Source organism: Nyctibius grandis, chromosome 2 (genome assembly GCF_013368605.1).
Source record: "Nyctibius grandis isolate bNycGra1 chromosome 2, bNycGra1.pri, whole genome shotgun sequence".
Lineage (NCBI taxonomy): Eukaryota > Metazoa > Chordata > Aves > Nyctibiiformes > Nyctibiidae > Nyctibius > Nyctibius grandis.
In genome coordinates, this window is record NC_090659.1 from 67,027,173 (window position 1) to 67,045,618 (window position 18,446).

The 18,446-nt window shown below is 37.2% G+C and overlaps 1 protein-coding gene across 1 annotated transcript in view; it reads left to right on the plus strand.

The window, feature by feature from the left end:
* Positions 1 to 17,920, plus strand: part of DZIP1 (DAZ interacting zinc finger protein 1) — a 37,593-nt gene extending 19,673 nt beyond the window's left edge. Inside the window, exons 11-19 of the mRNA XM_068395306.1 lie at positions 5,835 to 5,894; positions 8,959 to 9,104; positions 9,434 to 9,629; positions 10,002 to 10,131; positions 10,323 to 10,373; positions 11,210 to 11,412; positions 11,750 to 11,880; positions 16,805 to 16,976; positions 17,752 to 17,920. Of these exons, the coding sequence (XP_068251407.1) occupies positions 5,835 to 5,894; positions 8,959 to 9,104; positions 9,434 to 9,629; positions 10,002 to 10,131; positions 10,323 to 10,373; positions 11,210 to 11,412; positions 11,750 to 11,880; positions 16,805 to 16,976; positions 17,752 to 17,834 (1,172 nt within the window). The 3' untranslated portion in view covers positions 17,835 to 17,920. The remainder of the gene's footprint in view (positions 1 to 5,834; positions 5,895 to 8,958; positions 9,105 to 9,433; positions 9,630 to 10,001; positions 10,132 to 10,322; positions 10,374 to 11,209; positions 11,413 to 11,749; positions 11,881 to 16,804; positions 16,977 to 17,751) is intronic.
* The last annotated feature ends 526 nt before the right edge of the window (positions 17,921 to 18,446 follow it).

The window sequence follows — 18,446 nt, forward strand, 5'->3', positions numbered from 1 at the left end:
GAAGCGCTTTAAGGTAGATAAAACTAATTGAGGGCATAAAATTATGTTTTCTTATAGAAAATATGCTTATCTGGTGTATGCCTATACTGGATAGGTATATGCATGTACTGGAATTTGTATAGGGAAATACGTGGAGATGTTTGTTTATAAATCTTGAAATATTGTATTTTTCATGTGACTTCAAATGGCAAGGAGAAAAAATACAGAAGAAATAATCAAAATAGACAGTCATCCCATCTAGATAGTTCTTCCAGGGTATATCTGTAGTTACATGTAGATCATTATTTAGTTATTTTAACTTGTGGCGTTGTGATATTGTTTAATAGTGGGGGGAAGGGATGACCCTCCATTTACATTGTTTCGTACTTTGTGAAAAGAGGTTTTTTTCTCAGTATGCAAAGTAATGGAGAGTATTGTTACTGTACCAATATTCTGCAATCAATTTTAATTCTTTATTTTCATTTTAAGTAAGAAAGTAATGAAAAATGAACTTTGAGAGAGCAAAAATGTTTAAATGTTAAAAACCAGTTTATTAAGTTGAATTATTGAATTATAATTAAATAAATTTTTTGGTTAATATTTCTCTTAGTTTTAAAACCTGTCAAAGGGAGAGGAAATGGAATTTGTCTAAGAAAAATGTACAGAATTTTTCTTTTTCAAGAAATTAAAAAAGTTCTGAAAAGGCATATGGGGTGAAGGGGCAGTATACAACAGAAGCTTTCGATAACTTGATGAGGAATGAAAAATTGATGAATATGAAGTGTTGATTTCAAAATATTTGTAGTGACAAGAATTATTAAACAAAGGAAAATAGATTTTGTTTATTATATGGTACCATTTGACTAATACAGAGATTTCTTACTAACCTATGCAAGGTTAGTGGTTCATTGCTTGAAGCTTTTTAAGTGAAAGTATATAGATGAAATGTTGTGTGGAGAAAAGTAATAATATATTGAGTATAGATTATTAGTAATAGTTTTTTAAATAATCCACTACTTTTTCATTCAAACCAGCTTCATTGCACCAACACAGTAGCACTGGTTCTGGCTAAGAGATCTCACAGCAAGTAGCTTGGATTTAAGAAAGGAGTTTTATGAAGAATGTTGCTGCTAAGGGCTTACACAGCAAGCTTGGCAAGCATTGCTTTCTTAGAGCATTTACTTTCATTTGTACTGAGGAGGAAAACAGTTCCGTGAACACTAGTATTTTCTGTACTCTGGACAATTTAAATCAGCTCATTCAGATCTTTCCTGATTTCTTGCTGCTCCAAATATGAAGTTTGTGACACCTTGTGAAACTTCTCAGGATAGAAAAGGCTGTTCCTGCCATTAACATACAAAAGATTCACTATCAGTTTATTATGAAACCTCAGAGAAGGTGTTTCCTTCAGATTCCTTTGCTGATGATTATTTTATTTATCTCTGCAGGTCTCTCTGTCTGTCCCCTTTCTTGCCCTACCTAATTTCTGGATATAAAGGTTAGCAGAAGTTATAGTGTCTTTCCCAAAATTTTCAGGGCTTCTCAAGGGATTGACTTACGTACTGAATTAAGACATCATGGCTGCAGCTCATGCCATTATGAAAATGTGACTTCTGTTAGCACAGAGCATCTCTGAAATCACAAGAGCTGTAGTTTTACTACCAAACAATTGCCTGCATATGGAATATCTTCCTTTCTTTTTTTTTTCCCGCTTGAAAGAATATTAATTCTGAAAAAGGCTCTCTAATGTGAACTTAAGTACACTTTTCAAAGTTGCTTGGAAGCTTTTGCATCCCAGTATTCATTCTGCACATCTTAAATCTGTGTTATGAAAAGATACCTAAATTACAAATGAGGTATTTTAGGTGTAAAGCAGTGGAATAACTGTGTTAACCTGGTGCTTTTGTGTTCATGTTCCTCATTTCTTGTGAGAGCTAATAGTGTGCCTTGTATGCCATCCTGGCTGACCATTCTTCTGTCCATTTCTGAGCTAGCTGTAGGGTTTTGTGCAGATAAACTTAAGTCTTATTTTCAAAGATTACTTCAATCTCACAATCTCAATTGTCCATTAAAACCTATGACAGTCTTCAAACATGGTGTGGACTAAGGCCCCATCTATCCTTAGGGACATAGCTGAAGCATCTGAAGAAAATTTAGTCAAAGTGGTCTTCCTAGACAGTTAACAGAGAAAAGGGGCACCTTCCGAGTTTGGTTCAGCTGAACTAAGATCTGAATTGCTCTTTGAAGTTGCCTGTGTCTCTTCGTTGACTGTAGAAGGAGTCTGACATGACTAGGCTCCTAATTTAGAGGCCTCAGGTAAGTGTCAAAAATTTATCATATTTAAGAATATTGGTTTAAAATTAAGACTTATGCTGCTTATGTGCGGTATATGGCTTCCCATTGATTAGTTAGGAGAAAAATACATAAAGTGCATAGATGCAAAGATGGCGGTCAACATTACAAGTATCACAGATTAAGTCTGGCAGCTGTTTGGATTAGGGTTAGAATTAGGTTTAGGCAGACATCAATTGCCAAACGAGAGTTATGGTTAAGAAGGATCCATTAAGCAAGGTAGCAGCAGCAGAGCCTGACTGAATAGGTTTAAGTATGAAGTTGAAATTTATCTCTATTTCATAGCCAAGAAGGGGGTGGAGATGAGAGCCATGGTTCAAGTTGTGTCAATGAACAAAGTATAATTGAGGTTGCATCTGAACTGCAAGACTGATGTAATCTCCAGTTCTGCCGGTACTCTGGTAGTCCAAAGCAAGTGATCTGCTGGAGCCCAGCATGCCTCCTGCCGTGCTTCAGCCTCCTGGGATCCACTTCCAGTAAGGCAAGGACGCAGTTTGGGTGTTCGTCTGGAATGAGGAACAGAGAAGTGACTAGGAGCAAGTGATTTTATCTAGATGTGAGTCCAGAAAGGAAGAGCAGTCTGTCTATGTTCAACACTCAGGCTAGGATGAAAGGTAGGAGTAAGATCCTGGCCAGCAAGGTCTGATGTTGAAGATGTTGATGTAAAGCAGCGTTCGCTCGGGTCAGCTGAACTAGATTTAGGGCTGATAATTGAGAGGAAGGTAACTGGCTCTACTTAAGTCAGAAGTTTGTAGTGATTACTTGTTTAAGGCTAACGTTGGATTGTGGCTTGGTGAGATTTTGGGCAAAAAGGTCTGATGAACTAGAGAAGGTTACAATAATTCAAAGTAGTTAGGATTTCAGTCTGCATCAGCAGGATTGTTTTAGATTTAAAGTTAGCAAAGACTGCTTTGTACAGATTTGAGGTTTAGCTGGGTACTCAGACTTAAACGATTCCTAAAAATAAGCTTGCTAATATTTAGATGCTGCTAATTTCAAGGATGTGCACTGAGGTAAGAGCTGAGAGGTCTGATCAGACAGCTAGAAGAAGCACATCTCTGGTAAACGTAAGGAGAGAGCTCCTTAGTGGAGTGATCTCCACCCCTGTCTATAAACCAGTGGAGTGGTGAACCAAGCTGCTTTTCCTTCCGTTGGATTCCAATGTGTTGTTTAATAAATACTGCTTAGAATAAGTGTACAGTAAAGAAAAAGGCCCACTTACATTGGAGAAGTTGTTGTTTCCAGGTGTTGCACTTCCCTGTGGCTTAGTGTTCAATCTCTGTTGTCAAGCAGTGAACAACAATATCACACGTAGCAAGTAATACATTTTGGTTTTGCTCTTGCAACTCTTCTTTTACTGATTTTAACTCCCTCTGTTCCTAGTATCCTGAGAAAGAGAAGCATGTACTTTTATGCCAGATCAGCAGACTCTTTTCAGGTCTGGCTCCTGGGGACTGGGCTTTTCCTGTTAAATTAAGTTCCTTGACAAGGGCTTGTGCAGAGATGAGTCAGCTCCTTTAAGCAGATTGCATTTGAGCAAAGTACAGGTAAAACAAGTATAGATTAAATCCAATTACACAGCAACTGGCTTACTGTCTAGTAGGTCCAGCCAAGAAACTTGGAGGCCTCAATGCCCATGCAGCTAAATTAAATCCCACCAGAAAATACCTCATCTGGGCTTCCGGCTCTGTCCTCCAAAACAGGCTCACTGCAGGCTTTTGGCTATGATCCCAAACTTTGCCTGGACATTGTTTTGGAGAATGTTAGTTGCTGCAGGGCAACAATGTGCCAGGAGAAGCTTTAGGAGTTCAGTAGTGTGCAGAATCATATTCCAGGACCCAGGAATGCTCTGGCCAGTGCTAAATTTTACAGCCTTAGACCAGAAGCCTGTTTGTCAATCAGTCTCTCAGAGTTTTGCTTTTAAGTGTTTCCATAAAATATATTGACATTTGCATCTTGTTAGCATCTTCTGATGGTGTAAGAAGTATTTTTTTAGAACTTCTCATTTAGTGCAAATTATATGGGAGCAAATCTTAGGTCTTGTAACCTGCTTGGAAAAGCAGGTGAGAGGCTGGATATAACCACAAGTATGGAAAGTATGTAGAAAGCAGCAGCCGTACCCAAGCATTTGCTTTTAGTCCCCTTCACGTGAGGAATATTGGAGATGTGCCAGTAAGCGTCACTTAGCTCCAAGTGCTTGTTTCACCCTGGTTATCCATCACAGTGCACCCATGTTTGTACCTCGTTGTACGAGAAGCACTGAAGAGACAGCATCTTTACTGCAGCATCACTTCCTTCCCTTCTACCCATACAGTGTAGCAACCATTCATAGTGCCAAAGGTTTCTTGTGAAGCCTGGGGCAAATGTATGTTGGCCCAGAATATTGGCCAATAAATTGTTTTCTCCTATACTGCCAGTAGTTGAATGCTGAAAGTATAGTTTGCACGTGTCTCTGTTTTTATCATAAACCCTAGAAGAAACTAAAATTTTTGCTTTCATTGAAATAAATTTATTTATGGAAAGTGAATATTAACATTTAAAAACCTGAATTTTTATAAGTCTACATATAAGTATTTTCATGTAGGTCTTATATCTGAAGTCTATAAAGTTTTAAATAAACTACTCTGGCTTCATTTATATAAAGTAAATTGTACCTGACAGCCTATAGAATGATAACTTCAATGTGTTTAGGAAGTTGTTTTCATCAGACGACACGTCAAGATTTCTTTAAAGCTAAATAATAACATAATAATAACATAATAACATAATAATACTGAATCTCACTATATTGGTGTGATTGAAGATTTTTTAAATTGGTTTTATTGGCAATTATCTCATATATATATATATACACAATTTCTCTATGTCTTGCACATATGGACTCAGTACTTAATAATTCTCTGGAATGACGACTTAACATATTTTTATTTTTGAGCATTTCTATGTCTGTCCATTTCACTTGCCTTTTGTAAACTTTTAGTATCAAATTGCACATAAACAGTATTTTGAAATAAATTTTAAAATTAAATTAATTTTAAATAAATTTTAAAATTAAAATGCTGCTTATGAGAAATGAATGACAGTATTCATTTACTTAATCATGTGTGGCCTTGTCATTGTAGATGCCTCAAAACATCCCACCCGGCCTCTGGGTGCCATTCCAGAAGGGCACGGGTTTTTCTATAGTTGTGTGACGTATCAGCCAGCCCTGTGCCAATGGCTTAAAACTCTGATGTATCTGAGATGACATTAGACACCCATGTTTGGGCAACTGAATCGTTCCTGAAGTGACTATTGTATTAGGGTCTCCTCTACAAAAATGTACCACCAAGGCAATACTTATAACTGTGAAGAGTCATGTTGCATTGGATTTGTGATTGTTAAGCAGGTGTCAGCAATCAGGAAAATTGACATCAGTGTGTTTTTTTGCCTAACTTTCCTACTCTGGACCTTGACCACCTTCTATCCTGTTTGTCTGGTGTTCCTGTGCTTCCCATTATTAGAGCAGGCACCCTTGGTGCATATGCTGGAACCCATAGAGGAGCTTTCAGAAGAGGAAAAAGGTAATGGTTGATTCAGCTCAAAATATAGTGGTATGTGTTTCTTATAAATAAAAATGTAAATGTTATTTGATACCTACGGTATTTTTCATTGTATTTGGGTCTGCTTATGTGATTTGGGTGGGAACATTCCTTGTTTGTGTCCGTCTCCTGTTTGCTATTGGTGCTTGTAAATATTATGCTTTCCTTATCCAAGTTCAATGTGTTTATGAAAATCTGGCTAATGCTTTAAAGCAGCCATATTTCATATGTCTAAAGGCACTTGAGCTAAGCAGAGCAAAAATGTTCGATGAGGAATACCCCCTTACTAGGAACTTCTTGGTGTTGATGCTATTGCAGTGTATGCTCACTTCTTTTTCAAACTCTGCGTAGGAGGATAAAGAGTTCAGATAGAAGGAGGAAGTTGGCAGTGGAGGTTGAGGCTGCCTACTTTCGTAGATGCACCAAAGATGATACTTTTACAAGTAATCTAAGTTACACCTACCTCTAAGCAGCCACAGCTCCAGCCAGAGTTGTGCCATTCTGAATGAAATTACATAGCCCAGCGTTGGCAGCTGTTCTTCTGCTTCATCTGAGGAAAACTTGGAGAAGGTCACATTTACTGTGACAGAAGAGAATGCATTGGTTCATCCTGCGTGGTGTTCTTCTCCTGAAGAAGGCTAACAGTACTGTAGATGAAACACTAAATAGCTGAATAGCATAATAATCTGTACTGGGTGCAAAAATCAAAATCGATCTTGAACCTTATAGCCAATGAGTTTAAATTTTGAAGGAATGATGCTTTTTGAAGACAAAATTGTCGTTTGAATACATCTGTGCATAAGCGAGACGTTTCCCCAGGGAAAATCCAGTGACTCCGAACAATCTGAAATAATGACTGCTCGCATTTTTGCTGTTCTTTCTGCTATTTCTCTTGCTTACCATCCTCTCTCTTGATGGATTGGCTTTGATTCTTCTGCTGTGTCTAAAGGCATGGCCTGCAGTACAAAAGAGAGAAAGAAGGAATGCAGTCTGAAAAGATAGACCAGGATTCTTTTGTTTTCGGTGACAGCCGTTTGTAAGGGAGAGTGTGAAAATTCTTGACTTGGCAGATTGTTTCATAGAATTATGCAGGAATTGAGACAGTGGGCCAGACTTAAGGTCCCTTGTTTCCAAAGTTGTCAAATCTAGTGTTTAAGGGTTTTTTAAGAAACAAAAATGAATGAGAAAACAGTTCCTTAGTTGGCTCCAGCAAAGAGGATTTGGCTTGAGTTAATTAGCAAGAATTAATATTGTCATTAATTAGGATAATGCTGGATATTCTTGTTACCCATATTAGGATGTAGTAATTATGAATTTAAAAATTATTTTAGATGGATCTATTTTATTGTAAGGATTAACACCTGAAAGGGACAGGATTTTCAGAAGGCTCCTTGGAGCCTTCCACTTTAAAATGTCTCACATCTGGCTTTGTAGGAAGATCTCATACTGCTTAACGCACCTTTTTCTGATTGGGGGTAGTTTGATAACCCTATGTTTTTGCACTGACCGGTAGTTTACCTCTTCTAGGACTCAGCTCTCCAGCCAAATCACTTCTAATTCCACCTCTGTCAGGGACTGAGTTGTCGACACAGTTCCCAAAGCCGGTTAAGATTTCATCCAGATTCTGTCCTCTTCAACACAGATCTCTTAGTATGGTAGCTGGACTCTTCTTCAGTTTTCATTACCTATGGTTCTTTCCAGGATCCATCAGAAGCCACTTCCTCAAAATAACGTGAAGATAATTTGTGTACCTTGAGGCTTTTTTGGGTCCTCTTCTGGATGCCTATCTTTCCTTTAAAGAAAAATGAAAACTAAATGGAACTGTTTTTTAAGCAATCATTGTTTAAAAATAGGAAAAGTGGCACATTTCTTTTTTGAAATAAAACATTTGAAAGTCACAGTATGGAATTATTCCTCCATTTATACCCTTGTCCGTGGACTGGCAACTGACTGCTGCCCTGTAAGTCATACTGGAAAGAGACAGACTCCTGCCCTAGATTCACCTTTTATTTCAGGAGGCAAAGTTGGGAGTGTGGTTAACAGCATGCTTTCCTGGGACATTGTATACCCTCTATGTATGCTTTGCCAGCTTTGCTGACCGCTGCCAGACAGAAGCAGCTACCATGGTCCCACAGATTATTTAGTCTAAGTGGCATTCAGTGAAACTTTGTCTTGCCAGAGACACTTCACAGGCAGGTTCCAAATGGGTATGTTTTGCTTTACTGCCCTGTATGACCCTGTAATACCTTGGCCTAAATGAAATGTCAATCTTTAATTTAGATGGAAGAATCTGTCTAGATGATTCTTTATTTCTTGCATAAGAGTTCATGTCATTACTGACACTTAAAGGAAGGGAAAGAGATAGAAACTTCTTTGTCTGCTTTTAAGTATGTATGATGTCATAGACCTGCACAGAAGAAAACACGACACTGAACTTTGTCCTTGAAAGAGTTTTGAAGATAAGTATTATCCATTGTGTATATTCTGTGAAATGGTTTGCCTCAGACTAAGGGTTTGTCTTTACGAAGACTTTTGAAAGTGTTACAACTTTCTAAAGATTTTATTTCAGTAGGTGTTTTTTATTAGAAAACATTACGTTGTTTGAAGCATTTCTTGAAAACAAGTTTGTCATATTCCTGTTCTAATTCCTGCTACAGTTCAGCTTTGATTTGAAATACTACTTGCAGAGAACTTAATTATTAGAAGATAGTCTTTCTTTATCAGAAGTTTACAAGTACAGTTCTGAAAGGAAAGATCTTTGTTGTTAAACATTCAGGCATATATCTTTACAGTGATCCTGTAACAAGAAAAATAAAAGATACTTATGATGGTGAGCACAAGGTGCTGAGTCACAGTTTCCAAGTGAGCTGACTTTTGTAAGCTGGCCCGAGATTTTAAAAAGAATACAACTCTGCATAGACAAAAAGTGCACATGTAGGTCTATGGTGTTTCTAAAAAACGCATGCTTCAGTGCAGTTTTGAATTGTCTCATGTACTGTGGATTTTTCAAATGTCTCTTAAATGCATTTTTCCATTCTTATTTCAGAAATTGAGAAAGGTGATCATAAAACTGGTAGAAGTAACCACTATTTAATAAATGCTTTGAAGACTGAACCTTCTTTAACTAAAGAATTACGAGTTGTTTTGGAGCAAGCCCTGGAGGAGAAGCTGGAATCCTTGGGAATTAAAGCAGTAAGATTATTTTGAGTTATTTAAAAGAGGAGTCATCTTTGTCCCACTTTTTTGCTATTCCCTTTCACTCCTGTACCATAGCCCTCAACCTATAAAATCCAAAGCTAAATTTCCATGTGTTATAAATAAGCGTAATTCATTAACCTGAGAGGTTGTCCATCAAATTACAGCTGCGGAGGGTATGGCTACACCTGTGCGCAGTGTTACCAGCTTTTGTGATTTTTCTACAAGCTTTGTGATATTTGAAGTTTAAGAGAGTGTATATGATTGTGGGATAGAAATCCCAGAAATAATAGCCTCTGTGTTTACAATACAATTTGTTTCCTTAGGGTGTTCGTGGTATCCCAAATGATCGCTTCAATAAAATTTTGCGTGCTATTGAATCCGCTAGAGAATGCAAACAGAAGCAAGAGCCTGACATTCAGCGAATTCGAGAGCATCTTGAACGCCAAGTTAGCTTTAAGGTTGAAGAGAAATCATCATCTTGTAATAGACCTGTTTCCTGTCCTCAGCTTCCTTCAGAAGGTTAAAATGTTTTTGTTTGGTTTTTTTTTTTTTCAATTCTCTTGCATTTTATAACTGCTATTTAAGGTTTTATTTAGCAACATTTCTGTGTAGCTGCTTTCATAATTTTTCATATAAATATTCTATATAGTTATGGCCAACTAAACAGTTTCCTTTAAAGAGTTCTTGACATTGTGTTTAACTGCAGAAATCTTAGCTCCTGTATTGGCAAGATACATGGTGACTCCAAACTGCTTTGAAGAAAAAAATTACTTTTTTCCTTCTTTTTTGTAAAACTATAATCTGCAGCAGAGACATCTTTAATTTTAGAAATTAAATATAAAAGATACCAAATATTGTTTCTAATAATGAGGTATGCAACTTCTCTTGTAGATAAACAGAATTTCAGTCAATTGGGAATTTCCTCATCTGCCACACCACGAAAACCAGTAAAACGATCTTCAACAGCTGTCCGCCCAGCTGAACAAAGAATAGCCATCGCTGAGAATACTTCTACACCAAAGTAAGAGATGCTGTTCTCATAGTACTCATACCTCAGGTAGCAATCCTGTGGGTTTGGGTTTTTGTGACTTACGTGAACATTTCCTGCTAATGTTGTAAGAACTGAGCAAAGAATTCACATTACTTCTATGTAAACTTTATGCTGACTCAGTTGACTGTCAATCTTGAAGTAACTTGTCTTGTTATTTTTAGATCCAGGAAGCTTTTTGGAAATGGAGTTTCCAGAAAGACATCTAGTATCACGTATGTTTTGTTCCCTTGTATTTTTGAAGAAAACATATTTTGGTGACTGAATATTCACATGCTTGCCACGCAAAAGCTATTACTAAGCTGAAATTAGAAACATTTTCTGGATTGCATATTTCATATTTTGTTTTAAAGTATTATTCAATTTGATTCTGTTATTATAATCCCTGAAAGATAGCATGTTCTCCTTTCAGCAGATGTATTCTTTATTGTGAACCATAGACGGACATTCAGTAAAATCGGGTAGTATCACTTCCTTTAGTTTTGTTCACAGATGTTTTTTCTGAGCCAGTGAAAAGCATTTAAAGACTTTGGTGACCTTATTTTTTCAGTTTATTGATATTTTCTTACTATGACCAAAATTAAACACTACATTCTAGATTCTGCTCGCATCATGCTTATTACTTTGTAATTGCCTGCTCTGAAAAATTCCTGAATTATTTTCATCTAACAGAATCAGAACAGACTTTCTGTGATGCATATTCCTTGACCCTGAATTTTTCATTCCCTGCTGATCCATGAAAGCCTATCTTTGTTTGCCTGGCAAGACTTGTTATATCTTGGTCTGTTGTTTTGTAAAGATAGTTGCATAGATAGAAATAATCATGTCTGTATAAGAGATCATTTTATGATAACTTTCTGAGTTTACTTAGCAGCATGATTTCTTTTAAATAGTTCTATGCATAGTTAGAATTTATGGGAGGTCCTGTTTTTTCACATAAGAAAAATGCACATCTCACTGGAAAGGAAAATAGAAGGAAGCTTAAATAGGTATATAGCAATGCAGTCACTGAAACCCAGTAAGTCCTCGGGTTGTATGTGTTTTTGCTTAGAACTCCACCATTCAGTTCAGAGGAAGAGGTAGATGAAGATGACATTAAACAGTCTTGCATATCACCAGAATTATTGCAAAAGCAGTCAAAAACATCAAGCAGCAAAGTCAGTGCTTTTCAGAAGGCTTCTGGCAAAAGTGATGTGGATGGGACGGAGGAAAATGAAATTGAAAAAACTGGAACACCCGCCAAAACTTCAAAAGGTTTTTTTCACTACTTTTGTATATGCGTGTTGTAACAGCTGTGCATGATTTTGCATTTCCCAGTATTTCTGTGTTAGAAAACATGATGAAGGCAGACTATCTAGAGTATATATACATTTGTGTGCACTTTATGTTTTTGCTAATTAATATAGTACTTAGAGGTGTCAGTTCAAATTAAATGTGTATCATGCTGGTTTATATAAATGCAGAAAAAGATACATCTCTGCCTCAGAGAGACTTCTTTTAGTTACTTTTACTTTGTGGAAGATTTCTAGAGGGTTTACAGTAAAGCCCCTTGTGAATGGAAACTGCCAGTATCATTTTTTCTGAACTTTAGGAACAGTTATTCAAAAACTGACCGAACAAGTTGGAAGGAGTCTTTCTAACCATGGAAATAAGAACAAACCAGCTGGAGGGATTAATGTTGCACAGGCATTTATTAAGAAAGAAGAGGTGCAAGAACTGAAGGTAACACTTTTAATAGCCATTATTATTTCATTAAGTAATTGACGTAGATATAAATCTATTACTTTTTTTTTCATGCTGAAACCATCTTGATACAGTGAAGAGCTTAATTCTCAAAGATAGTTTTGGAATTACAGCTGAGTAGTCTTTTTGGGTATGTCTGCACTGGTATATAGAAGAGTGCTAGCGAGTGAGCTGTGGCAAGTGACCTCTTCACCCACACTGCTTATTAGCTGATACCCTGACTGTTTTGTATCTGTACAGCTAGCCTGAAGTTTGGGCACAATTGGTATCATTTTTATCTCCTGTTCTAGCAGCGTAGAGAGCATCCTTCTTGCTTTCCTAGTATCTTGTTGTGATGGAGGAAAAAATGAATTTGCTTATCTAATATTTTAAAATATTTTTATTTATTTATCTGATATGGAACTTTAAAATACATTTTAATGAGGGGACAAATTCAGTTTCTGAGTATGGTCTTTGTTCTGCTGCATATATTTACAATAGTATACTGTTTTCAAACTACATCAGGTACATCACTGATGTCTGTCCGTTGAGTATGGCATGTGTTCACAATCAGAATACTAACACAACTTACTCTTTACCTCTCAGGCTCCTAAGGCCCCAGTCTTCCCCTCAGTTTAGAGTTTTATAATTGGTAAGCCACTCTGATGCAAATTAGTCTTTGCCTGAACAATTTTTTAAAAAGAACAAAGGTTACTCCAAATCAGAAGTCAACAGCAGATAGTGCCATTTATTTTAGTTTTAGTAGTTGTTGTTAGATTGAAGTAGACAGCCAAATACTAGTTCTAGCATTCAAGAAAATACTTTTTCACTAAGCAAACAAATAATAATTATTGAAAATCCTGTTATCCATAATAAAACTGGGGCTTCCTGACTAACAGTTAAATCTGAAAATTATCATTCCTTCCAGAAACAGTGACACTTCTATTTCAGTTGCCTGAAATAGAATCTATCAACGTTAGCTGTAATGGTCAGGTAATCACATTTAGCCTGTGTGCTTTTAATTGCCACTGGTGACACCTAACTTGTCCATTGACTGTGTGGGAGCTGCAAATCACACCAGACTCAAAATTGATCAACTCAGACATGACTATTACAGTGTAATTTTTTGTCCAAATGTTACTTTCAAATTCTCTGCAATGTCAGATGATACAAGGCTGTAAAATGGTCACAGTTAAATTTAGGGAATGTTACATTTTGTGAAGATCTATAGATGGTTGACCACTGTGTTAAGGAATTTTGGCTTCAAGAGCAAAAAGCTGTAGCAAAATAATCCTTAAAATCTGTGTTTTAAAGATGCCTTAGTTTTCACTGGTAACCTCTCTTCCCACATCTCACAAGCCCCTGAACCTCAAGGCAGGGACTAGGGGAATGAAGTTGCTCCCATCATGGGAGAAGATCAGGTTTGAGACCACCAGAGGAACCTGAACATACATAAGCCCATGCGACCTGACAAGGTGCCACCTGAGGTCCTAAGAAAATTGGCTGATGTAGTTGCCAAGCCACTTTCCATCATATTTGAAAAGTCATGGCAGTCAGTCGAAGTCCCTGACTGAAAAAAGTGAAACATCAAACCCATTTTTAAAAAGGGTAAAAAGGAGGAACCTGGGAACTACCGACCAGTCAGCCTCAGCACTGTGCCCGGTAAGACTGTGGAACAGATCCTACTGAAAGATATGTCAAAACATGAGGAAGACAGGGAGGAGATTAGAGACAGCCAACATGGCTGCATCAAGGGCAAATTGTGTCTGACTAATCTGGTGGCCTTCTACGATGGAGTGACTGCATCAGTGGACAAGGGAAGAGGTACAGATCTCATCTACCTGGAATTCTGTAGGGCCTTTGATACTGTCCCCCACAACATGCTTACCTCTAAACTGGAGACATAAAGGTTTGATGGATGGACTATTAGATGGATAAGGAACTGGCTGGATGGCTACATCCAAAGAGTTACAGTCAATGGCTCAATGTCCAAGTGAAAACCAGGAATAAGTGGTGTCCCTCAAGGGTCTGTATTGGGACCAGTACAGTTCAATGTCTTTATTAATGACATAGTGGGGTTGTGTGCAGCCTCAGCAAGTTTGCAGATGACACCAAGCTGAGTGGTGCAGTTGATATGCTTGAGGGAAGGAATGCCATCCAGAGTGACCTTGACAGGCTTGAGAGGTGGGCCCAGGTGAACCTCATGAAGTTCAACAAGGCCAAGTACAAGGTCCTGCACCTGGGTTGGGGTAATCCCCAATATCAGTACAGGCTGGGAAATGAATGGATTGAGAGCAGCCCTGTGGAGAAGTACTTGGGGATACTGGTGAACGAAAAATTGGACATAAGCCAGCAATGTGAAATACAATCATATCCTGGGCTGCATCAAAAGAAGCATGTCCAGCAGGTCGAGGGGGTGATTCTGCCCCTCTACTCTGCTGTTGTGGGAGCCCACCTGGCATACTGCGTCCAGGTCTGGGGCCCTCAACATAAGAAGGATATGGAGCTGTTGGAGCAGGTCCAGAGGAGGGTCACAAAAATGGTCAGAGGGCTGGAGCACCTCTCCTATGAGGAAAGGCTGAGAGAGTTGGGGTTGTTCAGCCTGGAGAAGGCTCCAGGGATACCTGATTGCAGCCTTTCAAAATGTAAAGAGGGCTTATAAGAAAGATGGAGAAAGACTTTTTACCCAGGCCTGTAGTGACAGGACAAGGGGCAATGGCTTTGAACTGAGAGTAAGTTTACATTGTGTATAAGGAGGAAATTTTTTGTTAAGAGGATGGTGAGACACTGGAACAGGTTGCCCAGAGAAGTTGTGGATGCCCCATCACTGGAAGTGTTCAAAGCCAGGTTGGATGGGGCTCTGAGCAACCTGGTCTAGTGAAAAATATCCCTGCCCATGGCAGAGGGAATGGACTAGATGATCTCTAAAGGTCCCTTCCAACCCAAACCATTCCATGATTCCATGAAAAATATTTTTGCTATAATTAATTTAGAATCCATCACGTCCCTGATGTATTAACACAGTGGCGTGTTGCTGTATGGGTGTGATGAGTTTGAAATGAGTTTATGAACCCAGGGCAGGTGTTGCTACTCTGTTTCTGGAATCTTTACAGAGCAACACACAGTCTTGTATTCTTTGCTAATTATATATGAATGTGCATATATTCATGTCCATATTTGTATGTTTAAATGTAGACATATAGTTCAAGTTAATTCTTTAAATTTTAGGTGGGATTTTCAAAGGTGCCCAAAGACATAAGCACGAAATGCCATTGGAATCATGTTTTCTCAGAAAATCCAACATTTTTTATTAGCTTAAATACTAATAACTTAAATACTTGTAGCTGCTAATGGTCATTCTTAAAACCCACAGTACCATAAAGCCTTTATAAGGCATCCCATTGTCATATGTTTTATAAATGTCATGTTTTATAGAAGTTACTTCAGAAACTTTTTAGAGAAAATTAATTTTGTGCTTACCTGAAGCTGTATTACCTCAGTTCACCTGTACCAGACATTGTTTGGATTTTGGTATTTCTTTGGAGTAAGTCTTTGAGTTAATAAAACTGCTTAGCAATTTTGACTGGTGCTGTGTATTTGCACTTGATCAACACTGAATTCTGTTTGAAGTGGACATTTTTCTATTTTGTACTTCAAAAACCAGTTGGGACTTAGTGACTGTTGGAGGAAGCTCTTCCTCCAGCACTTCTCCGTATATGTGACTCTGACTTTCCCTTTATCACGCCCTCCAAACGCAGATAATTTAGAACAGCAAAATGTTGAATCCTGGTATGTTAATAATACAGCACACTGAGCAGATCTGTCAGTTCTTGAAGAACAGTTTGCAATGTTAAAAGTGAATTATGTTGCAAGATGGAGCATTACTGCAGTCTCTTCCCTTCTTTCGAGACACACCACACGTTCATATTTGTTGATTTTTCTCTAGTATGTACATACCTTACATTGTTTCCTAATGGCATCTGTATCTTTCTTCTGTGCAATGGAAGCGCATTCTATATCTTACTGTGATACTGAGAGACTCCTGTGAAATAAGGTTTTAGCCTTGTGAGAAACCATCTTTCCCTTTCCACAGTTAAGCTCTCATAATGACTCGATTCCATTGAACCAGATCAGATGGACAAATAGGGAAATGCTGTAGCTCTTCTTTCAAAAGCTGAATGAAGATATTTAGTTCTCAGGCAGATGAGATAAAAAAGACCACAGACTCATTTCCTTCAAGTTCATCTGTTTGACTTGACTCTCATTTTGGGAACTCATTATGCAAATCCACCACAACTAAAAATATACTTGTACATGCTGACAGTGAGTCTTAAGAGGAATACATATTTTAACTTTGAGCACCATGTGGGTTTTTTTACTTTCATTATTTAATTTTCTTTTTAAATAAATTAGTTTTAAATTGAAAAGGCCTTTATTGCAATATTGAATTTTTCTAGTGTGAATACAGAATGCTTATATAGCACAGTAAACTGCCAGCTTGCATGATAATGTCATGTCTTTATTTTCACATAAGTAATACACATTCTAATGCTTAAAGGACTTTCCATCTCATTGGAATAGCTAATATCCCAGAAAATAATGATCCTTTTTTAAGTTAGACAGGTAATACCTGAAAACATAGGTTTCTGCCAGTTATGAAACTGGCAGAAATTTTAACTTTCACAGTTCCTGATTTAAAAACAAACAAACAAACAAACACTTTTAGCTTTAGAACTATAATAGTGAATTAATATAATTTAGGTAGTTTAGTTATGTGGATTTTAAAACTGTGGTGAGAGATGTCATGAAGGCCATGTGCCAGTGCACTTTTCTTTAGCAGTTTCACATTGTTGCGTGTATGGAAGATCTCAGCACAACTTGAATGGACAGAGGAAAAATGCATGTTTTTTCTTCTCCCTGTTAGTTCACAGAAGTTGATGAAGATGATTGGGATATATCATCAGTAGAAGACGACTTTTTATTAAGGAAAGACGACAGAGGCCAGAAGGCATTGACAGTTCAGAAAAATGAGTCAAATACTGCACCTGTGGTACAAGCGTGGGCTCTTCCAAAGAGAAGTGTACCGAAGGAGGAAGGTAACATATTCACACTTCTACATTATAAGCCTTAAGTGCCTAACACGCCTAGAGGAGAACCTAAGGATACTGTATTGCACATTGTAATTCAATATATGGTATTTTAGAAGAAAAGAACAAGTTAGAAAAACTGTGTGCTTAGTATTATGTCATATAAATATCATAGATATACTTATATGTAAACAATACACACATAAATACACAGAGATGCCAAGAAACTAAAATTTGAGATTTTAAAACATATAATACTATCAGGCTTCATCCTCTTCTTAAAAAACAATCATCCGGGAATTTTTTTTAATCCTTTCCCAAATTTAAGGGGGGAAATTTTGTTACTTTGTCTTGAGAATAATAATCAAAGTTCAGGTTTGTTCAAGATATCAAAGTGACCTACCGGCCTGAGATAAATAGTTGAGCTACTGGTAAAGTAATAACCTCAATCTTACATAGAACTTACGTGGTAGTTTCTAACCCTAACATTTCAGTATACTTACAGGCTAAAGCTGTGTCAGTTATATAAAGATACTTCAGGTTATTTTTAAAGGGAAAGTAATGTTGACACTGACTGCTTGTACTGTGCATTGTATTCTCTGACAGAAACAGCCTTCATATTATCAGCACGTTTAATTTTCTCACCAGTTGCAATTCTGGACTTCCTGAAGTCCACAGGTGTTTGCTCACATAGCATGTGATTTTATCTCATAGATAAATACAAAGTAAAAATGCCCCTCAAAATATTATTAATAATTGTTAATATTTTTTGTTATTTTAACAGGCCCTCATGAAGCTGATAATACAAGCACGTTAAAAAGCACCTTAGTCACTGTAACAGATTGGAGTGATTCTTCAGATATATAATTGTTCCGTTCCTGATGGGAGGTGCTGCTTTCGCGTTCTGTTGGGGTTGAAAATGTAGTCGAAAACCTCAAGTGGTTCCTCTTCATTTCTCATATTGGTCGTGTAATAAAAAGGAATACTGTTTACAGAGCTCTTGTCTCTCAGTCCTGAATTTGAAATGAGCATATTCACACACACATTCCTGGCCATGTCTATTTGGAAACTGAGAGTTAATGCTTCTTTCTTGTGAACTCAAGGGTGAAAGTCTCTTTGATTTCACTGAGGTGAAGATTTTGCCTCTAATATTTACATTAAAGATTTAAACTGGTCTGGCAAGAAAGCCTGTTAACCAATGAACAGAATTTACTTCAGAGTATTACTTTATAAAATTTTAAATGCACATTTTCTTGTTTTTTATCATAAACTTGACATAAAATTGTGAACATTTTAAATAAAATATTTCCATGTATTAAAATGTTAAGTTTCTAACATGGTTTACAATAAACACCAAATGAAAGGAAAAAAAGGCCTCAGCTATAAAACTAGTTATTATTAAATGCTTCCTATTTTGGGAAGTTGTTTTTTTTATTAGAGTTGAGTCTTAACATAAAAGCACAAAAATTGGAAAAAAAT